At 40.0% G+C, this 13,242-nt stretch overlaps 1 protein-coding gene across 2 annotated transcripts in view; it reads right to left on the bottom strand.

Annotated features, from left to right (window-relative positions):
* TEC (tec protein tyrosine kinase) overlaps positions 1-13,242 on the bottom strand; it is a 140,801-nt gene that overhangs the window by 79,247 nt on the left and 48,312 nt on the right. For both annotated transcript variants that reach the window (XM_059161928.1, XM_059161935.1), the window contains exon 2: positions 11,106-11,291. In XM_059161928.1, the coding sequence (XP_059017911.1) occupies positions 11,106-11,243 (138 nt within the window). In that variant the 5' untranslated portion in view covers positions 11,244-11,291. The remainder of the gene's footprint in view (positions 1-11,105; positions 11,292-13,242) is intronic.

Genomic DNA, 13,242 nt, shown 5'->3' with positions numbered 1-13,242 from the left:
GTTTCTTCACTTGTAAAATAAATGGTGGATAAACGTGTTAAGTTACCTACAGATACACTTTATGGAGATACTACAGAAAACAGAACGTTGCAAGCAGGCCTGCAAAACCCTGGTACTTTTGTGAAATCTAAATGAAGTAAAATTGAAGAACAGAAGGAAACCCTGAAATCCTGTATGTGCAACTACCCCCACTGACACGTGGAAACCCAAGGGCAACTGAAGTTCAAGGGTCATAGGTGAGAGGGCACACAACAGTGGAGCACGGAGGATGGGAACTCCCGCTCCACAGCAGAGCAGATGCACCGTAAGAAAGTCTGTCATCACGAACCCATAGAAGTAGAACTAGAGCTTAATGAGACTGTGAGCTTCACAAAGCCAGAATCAGGCATCTTTTAATTCCTCCATCTCTAGCATTACTATACATACTCAGGAAGTCTTTGCTGTACAATTAATGAATGAACTAAAACAGGTGATGTGAGGCCCACATGACAAATAACTGTATGGACTTATGACCCCTCTTCTGCCAGGAAATATATAAATAACATATTAAATATATTTAACAAATCTATAATTCTTCATGATTTATAAATTCTATAACTTATATAATTCTATATATAATTTATAAATATACTTGTATATATGATTTACATAGTCCTTTAAAATGAGAAAAATTCAGGTTATAATCTCATGAGCAGGGAATTGTATCTCCCCATGTACCTTTTGTCATGGCAAGACAAATTAAGGAAAAGCTATACTTACGTGGTTATGTGCAATAAAGATAGAGTGGGAAGAAGTGTTCTCATACAACTAGGATAATCAGGAGGAATTCCCTTCCCACAATCAATTAAAAATTACTAGAGATTTCATTTAAGTCTCTTACTTACTCATTGAATTTTATTTTGCAAACAACTGCATTTGGTGCAGTTTTTCACTTTAGGTGTTTAGTAATGCAGAGTCATGCAAGGATTATAGACAATGGTCTATGACTAAACATTAAAAAGGTAAAAGAGCTTTAGTAATATAGACTATAACAGCGTTTTTCATTATCTGAAGTTGGAACCGGCAAATTTTAATATTTTACCTCGGAAGTACAGTGTAGTCCCCAAACCTAAAGGCTCATAATGGCAGAAGTTCTCCTAATACAATCAGTTGCCGAACAACACAGGTGTTTCTAATTTCCCTTTGCAGATAATTCTCCACGTGCGCCTGAACAGCATCAACCAACGTCTGAGACCTAGCATGTCTTAAACCACCCAGAAACAATGCAACGTGCAGTTTCACTTTCTCGAGTCGCTGTATGATTTCTTCTGATAGTTCAGGGTCTAGTTGTTTCAAATAATGTCCACATTTTAGTTTAGGGGAGAGGGTAACACTAATAAATAGCAAATAAGGACACTTTTTTTTTTCTAAACTTAAATAATGCATCTCCTTAAAAAAAAAAAAGAAAAAGAAAGAAAGAAAGGAAAAAGAAACAAAATAAGAAGTAATTATCACAATGTCTCTAAGGATCTTTTTGCTTCCCTAAAACACTAACCAACCACCACCATCATAATTATTGCCAATGAAAGCTTTTTTGAGAAGCTGGAAGGTGGAAGGCATTGTGTGAAACATTTCAGTTATGAGGCAACAAACTTTGCCTTCAAAGAGGTAACTACATCATTTGTGAGGGGAAAAAAACACTATAATAATAAAATACAAATAAATTTAACAGTATTTTTATTATTTATTTATTTATTTATTTATTTGACAGAGAAAGAGATCACAAGTAGGCAGAGAAGCAGGCAGAGAGAGAGAGGAGGAAGCAGGCTCCCTGATGAGCAGAGAGCCCGATACGGGACTCGATCCCAGGACCCTGAGATCATGACCTGAGCCGAAGGCAGCGGCTTAACCCACTGAGCCACCCAGGTGGCCCTAACAGTATTTTTAAAAGAGCAAGATGCTTATAACTGATAGGCAGGGGGAGGGGAGGGCTAGAAATAAAGGGAAGGAAACTATTACGTGCAACAAGAGGCAAAGCTGCAAAGGCAGAGAAGACATCAGTATTTTTAAGCAGAGGTCCCCGAACAGTGACTAGATGGTGTCTATTCTGTGAATAACCATATTGTACCAGGTGTGTAAGTGAATAACCAGGTGTGTAAGTGCTCTCACCTACTCCGGCAACCCAAATACATCCTTCCCAGAACTGAGACAGGATAATCAGAGACTAACTCAGAAACATTCAGATCTGAGTTTTGGTCCAGTTTTAGCCATCAGCTGACTGGGTGAACTTGAGCAGATCGTCTCCTTACCTTCAATTCCCACAAGTGAAAAACTTGGGGGGGGGGCCATTCTTTATAATACCTTCAAGCTCTAAAGTTGTATGATTCTAAATAAAGTAAAAGGAAATCATATCATTCTTCTTTATTATTAACAAATTAATTATCACCTTGTATGGCCAATTGCCAGTTACAGAAATCTATATAAGTCTAGAACAGAACAGATCCACAAACATACGAAATTCCCTTATACCCCCAGGGCCTTTGCACATGCTGCTTCCATTGCGTGGAATGGGCACTCCTTGCCCAACCTTACTCATACTCCAATCTTGGCCAAGTGGAGGCCTCCAACCCTTCCCCAACATCTACCACACCCCTAAAACCTATGGAATCTACACTTGTGCCACCAAATCTTCCTCCACACATATAATTTGGTCTCTTTAACTGTCCCTCAAGATAAGTGCTATCATAACTATCTTCTCCAACACTTACTAGAAACTACTAATTACAGAAGTAGCTTCAAAGACTTCTAAGAATCCCCAACCCAGCACTTCATGATGCAACAAGAGAAAAATAAAACTCACATGTTACAAAAATCATGATGTCAAACATAGTTCTTTTTTTCAAAAACTGCAAGAAGTTTCACACATTTCGAGTTACGAGAAGTTTCTTTCAAGACAGACAGGGGGTGGGGTGGGGGGGAATAAAAGTAAGGAGAAACACTATGTTTATTTCAAGTGATGCCATTTCCAAACATTCTGGGAACTGGTCTTTTCCTAACTGCCTTCAGTGCCTATGGCACGGTTTTTGAATATATTTAGTGGAAAAAGTGCTAAATAAAACTTTGAGGGAAATTTGACTTTTTGATATCACTAAAAATTGCTGACAGCTAAGTCTTCTTTTTTTTAAGATTTATTTCTTTACTTTAAAGAAAGAGAGAGTGCGCATGGCCAGGGAGGGGCAGAGGGAGAGGGACAGAGATGCTGAACTGAGCCAGTGTGGGGCTCAATCTCATGAACATAGCCTGAGCAGAAACCGAGAGTCAGACACTTAACCAACTGTACCACCCTGCTGAGAGCTAAGTCTTACAAATAAAATAAACTAGGTAATGCCATTTCTGACCAAAAAATACTGATGTTCCTTGGACTCTTTGTCTCATCCTAATACAGATAATCAATGAAAAAACACAGTTAGTTTAGATCTTGCAAACCAGGAGCGTCTTAATTATCATATGATCTCCCTGATATGAGGAAGTTGAGAGGCAACATGGGGGGCTTGGGGGGTAGGAATGGAATCAATGAAACAAGATGGGATCGGGAGGGAGACAAACCATAAGAGACTCTTAATCTCACAAAACAAACTGAGGGTTGCCAGGGGGAGAGGGGTAGGGAGAGGGTGATGGGGTTATGGACATTGGGGAAGGTATGTGCTACGGTGAGTGCTGTGAAGTGTGTAAACTTGGCGATTCACAGACCTGTACCCTTGGGGCTAATAATACATTTTATGTTAATAAATAAGAAAAGAGAAAAAAAAACCTTTATGTCTTGACCAACCAAATGTAATGCATAACCCACAATTAGATCCCAGACTTGGAAAGGGGAGGAAGTTGAGAAATAACTAGGAAGTCGTCAGTGGCATGATGAATGAAATTTGACCACAGACTCTGGATTCGATAACAGGGGCATATCAATGTTAACCATCCTGACTTTGATCATAATACTGTGGTTATAAAGAATGGCCTTGTTCCTACACAATACACAAAGACTTTTTTAGTGGTAAAAGGGCCAATGTCTACATCCTCCTCTCAAATGGTTCAGTAACCATCAGGCAAGTGAAGAGAGAGACAGAGACAAAGATGGCAGTGCAAACAGGGCAACAATGAGAGGAAACTTGTGAATCTGATTAAAAGTTACTTGAGAGTTCCTTGTACTATTCCTCTAACTTTTCTGTAAGTTGAAACACAGCAAAATAAAAAGTTAGCCAGAAATTTTTAGGAATCGTATTTAGCCCCTCTTCTGTCTTAAATAGGTTTCGACTTCCTAGAGGGGAAGTCGATTATATGAAAATAGATTAATTTGCCAAATTAAGGGCAGTGAATCAGATCCTAAGATTTCAGACCTGCCTCTTGGCCTTTAACGTGACTAATGATAAGGAAACTCAGATCTAGGACAGTAGGTAAGAAAACAGATATGAATGAGAAGTGAGAGAAGAGACACAGGAAAGGAAACTGAGGCACAAGACAAGGAGCTGATGCAAACTACCCTCAGAAACAAGGAAACTCAACTGCCAATAGAGAATGAGTTTTCAGGGTGCCTGGGTGGTTCAGTGGGTTAAGCCTCTGCCTTTGGCTCAAGTCATGATCTCAGGGTCGTGGGATCGAGTCCCGCATCAGGCTCCTTGCTTGGCGGGAAGCCTGCTTCTCTTTCTCCCACTCCCCCTGTTTGAGTTCCCTCTCTCACTGCATCTCTCTCTGTCAAATAAATAAATAAAATATAAATAAATCAATAAAATCTTAAAGAAAAGATTTTTTTTGCTAGGCACTCAACACATTTTTGATGAATAAAATAGATAGTGGAATGGACAGATGAATCCTCACAGGCTATAGGAAGACCATATCGCTCTAAGTAGACGGAACAACATTAAGAAAGGCACAACGTGAAAGACACAGCAGGAGGGGGAGGAGGAAAGAGGGAAGACAAGGAAACCTGGCATCACGTACCTTGTACTGCAAGCTAAGGAGTTTTCACTTGATCCAAGAGAAGATACAAAGCTACAAGTTTGAAATATCCCCATGATGGCTGCATGAATAAAATATTAAGGTCCAAGAGTAGAATCAAATAGGGCAGTAATCCATCAAGAGAATGGAGTTGGGAACCTCAATAAGGTTGTAACTAAAGGGAAAAGTCACGGCATTAGGTAAAAGACTGGATGTGTGCTGGGTTGAAATGGAAATGAGGAAGGAGGCGTTAAGAGTGTAGAGAGATGGGGCACCTGGGTGGCTCGGTGGGTTAAAGCCTCTGCCTTAGGCTCAGGTCATGATCTCAGAGTCCTGGGATCAAGTCCCACATCGGGCTCTCTGCTCAGCGGGGAGCCTGCTTCCTCCTCCCTCTCTCTCTGCCTGAGTCCCCCTACTTGTGATCTCTGTCTGTCAAATAAATAAATAAAATCTTTTAAAAAAAAAAAAGTGTACAGAGATATATGGGAGGAAGAATATTGTTTTATAAAGTCCAATTAGATAGTAGCAGAGCCAGGACAAAAAACCCTGCCTAATGCTAATTTTCTCTACCTCAAAGAAAACCTTTTAAAAAATCATAACTGAGGGGCACCAAGCCCCTCAGTGGCTCAGTCGTTAAGTATCTGTGTTTGGTTCAGGTCATGATTCCAAGGTCCTAGTATCAGGGCTCACATCAGGCTCCCCACTTGGCAGGAGGCCTGGTTGTCCCTTTTCCCACTCTCCCTGCTTGTGGTTCCGTCTCTTGCTGTCTTTCTCTCTGTCAAATAAATAAATAAAATCTTTTAAAAAATCATAACTGAAAGTAGTAAACAAAAATATTCTCAAGGTGCCTGGGTAGTTCAGTTGGTTAAGCATCTGACTCTTCATTTCAGCTCAGCTCATCATGTCAGGGTCATAAGATCAAGTCCCACATCGGGCTCTGTGCTCGGTGTGGAGTCAACTTGATATTCTCTCTCTCCCTCTCCCTCCACCCCTTACCCCACTTACTCTAAATAAATAAATAAAATCTTTTTTAAAAATTCTCAAAAGCTTTAAAATAAAGCTTTATCTGTGTTATAGAGAAATATAATAGACTTTTTTCCTAATATTCAAGGTTGTTTCAAAGAGAAGCTTTAGGGCGCCTGGGTGGCTCAGTGAGTTAAGCCTCTGCCTTCGGCTCAGGTCATGATCTCAGGGATCTTCCTGGGATCGATCCCTGCATCGGGCTCTCTGCTCAGCAGAGAGTCTGCTTCCCCCTCTCTCTCTGCCTGCCTCTCTGCCTGCTTGTGATCTCCCTCTGTCTGTCAAATAAATTAATTAAATCTTTAAAAAAAAAAAAAAAGGATAAGCTTTAAAGAAATAGCCCCATGATTCACTAGTGCATAACCTTGTCCAAGTTTTTAAACTTTCTAAGCCTTGCATCACTCATTTTTAAAGTGGGGGCACTAATAAGATGTTTGTTTTGAAGAATAAAGGAAATAATATGTGTAAAGTACTTAGCCCAGTGCCTGGCCTGTATGTGATACTCAATAATTTGTGTCACTGTTACTCCTAAAGCACAGACAATGGTCCTAAGAGACCGCTACCTGAGAAAGTCCTGCTTACCTGGCTAACCCCTGACTGGCATCTGGGAACTTGGGCTTTGAGAGGCTCCTACTATTTCCAGCACTGATAAAAAGAGCTCATTGTGCCCAAGCTGTTTGTACAAAAAATATGCTTTATGCTGAACCCCTAGTTTCCTTCTGGAGTCTGGAATTCTGGTACATGATAGAGAGAGCGTCTATGTGAACAGCTCCAACAAAACCCCTGGGTGCCGAGTCTCTAAATGCACTTTCCTGGTAGACAGCATTTCATAATTGTCACAATCGAAGGCTAGAAGAATTCTGTACATTCTTGGAAGACTCCAGTGAGAAAAGGCTCTTGCAAGCTTGTGCCTGGTTTCCTTTAGATTTTCCCCACATGCCTTTTCCCTTTGCTAATTTAGCTCAGACTCCTTCCATAGTCACAAATCATAGCCATGAAGACAACCATATGCCAAGCACTGTGAGTTCTCCTAATGAATTACCAAACCTGGGGACAGTCTTGGGGATGCCTGACAAAACCAGTCTTTCTACTCCTCAACTTTATAAACTATTTCCATACTGGAGCAGTGTTATAGACAACAAATGACCCAAATTAGTAGTACCAAAGCCCAATTATAAAAAACTCCTGGAGCTCCTGGGTGGCTCAGTCAGTTAAGCATCTGCCTTGGGCTTAGGTCATGATCCCTGGGTCCTGGCCCAGGATCCCAGCAGCCTGCTTCTCTCTCTCTCTCTCTCTCTCTCTCTTTCTGTCAAATAAGTAAATAGAATCTTTTCAAAAAATAAAATAAAATAAATAATATATAGTTCCTGATTTCTTAGCTAAAAGTAACTATAAATTTACTTGAATTTATTTATTCCAAATCTCACCATCTAGAAATCTCTCCATTCCTTGTTTTCTCAACATTATTTAATAAACCTTTTTCCTGATTAAGCTCCTGCTCTTCCCTGAATTCCATCTCAAGTCCACATGGAGATTTCCCTCACATGCCCGGGGGCGGGGGGTGGTGGTGGTGGTGGTGGTGTCTAACTCATGTGTCATTTGTTCCCAGACCAGAGAACAAGATCACTTACGAACCCCTCTCCCCTCATCCCCCCAAACTCCCCACCCCCAACCCCCACCCTCACCAGGTCCTCTTTCTATTTGTTATTCTGACTGAGATCAAACAACATCAATTCCTGGAAGGGCTCTTCTCAGTTCATTAGAATATGCAGAAATCATCGCTAATTGAGGACAGTAAGAGCAAGGAGGACAAATCAAAGAATGGCTCACAGCAGAAATCGAAACACATCTTTGCCAATATCAGACTTGGAAGAAACAGCTTGAGTGAATTCCTCATCTAAAACAGAATTCCTTAGCATACTTTGAAAAGCACAATAAACTATATTTAATAGATAGAAATGCTTGTTGCCATCATGTTGAAGAGCTGGGGTTCAGAGAACCACAGGAGGATGCATGTCTGAGTCACATTATGATTAACTAAGAGTTTTAATAAGGCATTAATGGCACTTAATTGCCATGAAGAAACTAGGGATCACGGTGCCTAGATCAATGAATAGCCTACCCACAGTTTTTCTTTTAAAAATAGAACTATGAACAACTAAAATAAATATCTCTAGGGCTATTTATCCCAACCTCTGAGTCCCATGGTTTTTCTAATCCACCTCTAGTTTTACATTTTTTTAAAAAATATTATATTTCAAATACCTATTGATTCTTAAAAGTTACCCATATCACAGCAATTTTGGATCACAGCTTCTAGGGCTGGGGAGATGGAAACCAGAATAACTGAAACAGGGAAGAAACATGACAGTGGGGTGCTACCGGGCTTACCTAGAAGCCAGGCAGAGAGACCTGTCAGGCAGGAACTCAGCCCAGGATGGCCAAAAAAAAATTTTTTTTACTTTTACAAAAATTAAGATTCTTATTTTAAAATTCCTAACTTTTTACTATGAATGATTTATTTTTAACTGTGAGAGGCAAACAAATCTGCAACCGTATTTCAAGCAGAAAGTCCTAAATATGTTAGCGAACGTCTGTCCCTAAGAAAAAGAATCCAGGGGGATCATGGCAGGAGTAGGGGTGAAAGCAGGATGAGGCTCACTGGGCTCATCAGCAGCCAGAAGGGAGATGGACCCTGACGCTAAGTGTCGCTAAGTTTCAGAAGCTGGGTATTTTTCTGTCCTTTGTGGTTCTTTTTATTATTATTGTTTTTGTTTTTGTTTTGTTTTGTTGTGGCTTTTTTTTTTTTTTGGCTTTTCATTTATTTTATTTGTTCAGTGTTCCAAGATTCATTGTTTATGCACCACACCCAGTGCTCCATGCAATACCTGCCCTCCTTAATACCCACCACCAGGCTCAACCCACCCTCCACCCCCAAAACCCTCAGTTTGTTTCCAGGGTCCACAGTCTCTCAGGGTTTGTCTCCCCCTCTGATTTCCCCCAGCTCCCTTCTCCTCTCCATCTCCCAAAGTCCTCTGTGTTACTCCTTATGCTCCACAAATAAGTGAAACCATATGATACTTGACTCTCTCTGCTTGACTTATTTCACTCAGCATAATCTCCTCCAATCCCGCTTATGGTGATACAAAAGTTGCACATTCATCCTTTCTGGTTCTTATAGTGACTAAGGCTCCTCCCAGGCAAGACAGTGGGCCAGTTTCTAAAATAAAGAGGGGTCCCACTGTTCTCTTTATTCCATTTAACCTAAAGCAATTAGGGCAGTTTAAACTTTGTATATTTACCATCTTCAAAGTGACCTAACAATTGCAACATATTTCAACTCGATCCGTCCATATTTCTAAGCAGATAATATTGATTTCTGAGGCTCTTTTTGGTTAAGAAGCTACCACGTTTTACTACTTTCGTCGTTATATTTCTATTCTTTTCTGAGACTTACTACATTAAGTTCAATTTATAACAAATAATTACCAAATACCAAAATGTCTTGTCTTCCCTTAAAATCTATTTTAGATTTTAAAATAGTTCATATTTCTAGTCTTAACTGAAAGCCTTTTGGAACTCTGAATTTTTCAGATTTAATAATTGAAATATAGCACATATGCCATATATACATATATATGTATATATATGTACATATATATACATACATACACATACATACACACACAAACATACTCCCAGCAGGGACCAGGACAACCCCACATAAATAAACATATTGATATTTGTGCACCCAAAAATGCCAAAAGAAAAAAGAAAAAAAAAAGTCACAGTGACTAGGATAAATTAAGACCAAAACCAGATTCATCTTAGGCCAAGTTTTACAACTCAAAAAGTTTTTCAAATTTGGGTCTTAATTTCTGCAATTTAGAAAGGAAGATAAAGGACTTTAGTCCTAAATTACATCAGCCTGCAGAATTCCACAAGTCACAACAACAAGCCACAACAGCAATTAACAGAGTTAAGGACAACCAGAAAGAAGCAATGATGCCATTCTCTCTGAATCGGGGGGAACCAACACAGAGAAACCAGTGGGAGTAAGAAAACAAAAACAAAAACAAGCCAAACAACTGAAAAAAAATAAATCAATTTCTCAGGAAGGCACTCTAGGTAGGGGGAAAAAAAAAGAATTAAATAAAACCAAACAATAAGATCACCAAAAATCCCACCATAACCAACCAGACAACAGCATGTGGACAAAAGGGACAACACTCTCCAGTCATTCCCTGGAATCCAAGAATATTTCTAGTAGGGAGGAGCATGGTTGGACCGGCAGGACAAGACACTGCATTTTCAAGATATCAGGAGAAAACAAGGTTGGCCAGAGGCAACCCTACATTCACAGGCCTCCTCTAGTGGGAAAACCAGAGACTAAAACAACTGAAAAGCCAGGAGCTGGCCGCCAAGCAACACACCCTCACTACGCCCCATGTTCACAGAGGAGCTTGTTAGAAGTAGAGGGCACGGATTGCATGGAGCACTGGGTGTGGTGAAAAAATAATGAATACTGTTATGCTGAAAATAAATAAAAAATAAGTTTAAAAAAAAACTTACTTCTCCCTGCTCCCATAAAAGGCACTCTGCGGTAGCTGCTTATCATAAGAAACACTGAACAGTTCTGCTTCTGGTCAGCCTCAGTAATGTGCTGGCTCCATCAAATCCCTTTTAAGTAATTTCCACATAAGGATGAAGAACTATTCATATAAAGCAATGGACACAGACTCAGTGTATATGGGCTAAAGTCGATTTTGACACATAATACAGTCGTTTATGGGAAGAAGCCATGTGTATACAATATACTTAATGAATTCCACAAGGACCTAAAACCGATGTGGAAATCTGTTTTCTTGAATAGATTAATTCAGTAGGCTGATAGAAAATGCACACCCATATATACTACACCATAATCAAGAGACTTGCGAAGAATTTCTCACCCTATTCTAAGCTTTATCATTCAAATGATAACAAATTATTACCTTAACTTCATTTGCCTGAAATTTATTCCATAAGATTGGGAGAGGAGGGCAGAGGGGGAACAATATTATTAAATATTATCAACATAGAAAGCAGCAAAGTAAATTTTTATTGTCTCCTACCTCTGGTCGACCTTCATAGTAGGTTAACATGGACTTTGTTAGCACAAAAAGTCTCTCTTTATAGTTTAAGGGTGATGTCTTCTTTTTCTGTTGTGATCTTTTAATAAGAATCTCTTCTAGAATAGTGTTAAAATTCATCTCGGTCTTCTGATCACTCTGTCTCCTGCCATTGAAGATCCCAGTATTCTAAAGAGAAGGGGGGGAAAAAAAACAGCTGAAATAAAATGTGACATCTTAATTTTCCAAAGATGTTTTCAGGCCGAATTATCTGCATCACAGCTGGAGCTAATGAATGTTAGTCTAGCACCTGGACTGAAACTGCCCAGGGCACAAAAGCTCACCCTCTCTTCATCCCCAGGCTCATCCTGTTCCTCCATAACCCAGCATTTCACAAGAAATCTAATCAAGGTTTGCCACGATGATGAGTCACTCCTTTGTACCTCCCCGAGCATCCCATAGGTTTCTGGCACATTCTTCTGCTACCTAATTGCAGGGAAACAAATATCTCAGATGAAAAAGTACATTCATCATCTCCATGGCTGATTGAAGCTGGTATTTAAATTGCCTCGGGACCTTAGCACCCGAGATGGATGATCACATGGACCTGGGGGACTTGTGAACAGAATGAATTACCACAGTGGTGGGTAGGGGGTCAGTCTCCAGCTCTGATAAAGATGTAATCTTGATCAAACATCCTAGTTACCACAGCCATGAGGATGTTCTCCAATGTCTACACCATGCTTCATAGTTCTCTTTCCTAGGGTTCCTGCCTCAACCACAAGAGAAAAGGAAATCCACCCAGTCACAACTAACAGACTCAGGGAAGAACCCATCTGGACAAAGTCATCAGCCATGTATTTGGATCCCCCACACCTAAACTAAGCCTTCTAAAATTCAACAAAGTTTAACTATCTGAAAACCCAAAACTACTCAGAAAATACATGAAGATTCTTATTTGATAGAAATCAAATGGACAGCAGCCTTTTCTTCCCTGCCCTTCACCGCACATGACAGTCATTGCACATCAAATCATAGGGTAACAGAAGTCACGAAAAAAACGTAAGTGGTTGGGGTGCCTGGGTGCCTGGGTGCCTCAGTGGGTTAAAGCCGCCTTTGGCTCAGGTCATGATCCCAGGGTCCTGGGATTGAGCCCCATGTCGGGCTCTCTGCTCAGTGGGAAGCCTGCCTCTTTTCCTCTCTCTCTCTCTCTGCCTGCCTCTCGGCCTATTTGTGATCTCTGTCTGTCAAATAAGTAAATAAAATCTTAAAAAAAAAAAACAAAAAAAAAACCATAAGTGGTTACCTGAGAGCAGAGCCAGAGCCCTGACACTGAGTTAGCCACTTGGAATTCTACCATTTCCACATCCAACCTTGAAAGTTGGAAGAATCCCTGCAACTCCCTATTACTGATCTGTCATATCCAGTCAGGACCCCCATTTCTGTAAGATTACTTCACAACAGCTTAACCTCTGTATGTAAGTTCCTTCATTTATAAAACATGGAGATAAATACCCCCAAGGTTATTGTGAGGTTTAATGAGATGTGGGAAAGAAGTTGCTTATTATGAAAACCCTATAGAAATGTTTACTATCATTATTTTTTTTAATTCCACTGCCTTTTTCCTAGTTTAAATCCTTACCATCTGGACCAGCAGCTCTCCAACTGCTTTTTCTTTCCACAGGTTCTTGCCTCATTTTGTTCAAACAACACACTCCTCATTCCCATTGAATCAATCGTCAAAGATACCACCTTGCATCATACCATTTCATTCACCAGAAATCCTGAATGCCTCTTCAAAACTTCCCTGCCACCTGCAGGAAAAAGTCAAAATTCCCATAATAGCACTAGGCAATCAATCACAATCTGGCTATAACCTATCAACCAATCTTTGCTTCCAATGCTCTTCAAATAGTCCATACCCAGTCAGAATAGTTGGTAAGAAAAATCCACTAGCTCAAAACTTACCTCCTTAATGAAGTCTTTCCTGATGACTCCAATTAATTAAATGCCTTCCAATTCATGCACCCATGATCTCTACGTCACTCATCATAGAACTTATCATAGTCTTCCACTTTCTATAGCAATTAACGTACAGTTTTTAACTTTCACCTAGTTTTAAAGCTTCTAAGGAAAAAGA

The sequence above is a fragment of the Mustela lutreola genome, chromosome 1 (genome assembly GCF_030435805.1).
Source record: "Mustela lutreola isolate mMusLut2 chromosome 1, mMusLut2.pri, whole genome shotgun sequence".
Lineage (NCBI taxonomy): Eukaryota > Metazoa > Chordata > Mammalia > Carnivora > Mustelidae > Mustela > Mustela lutreola.
Note: the sequence above shows the minus strand (reverse complement) of the source record. Positions and strands in the feature narration are given on the sequence as shown.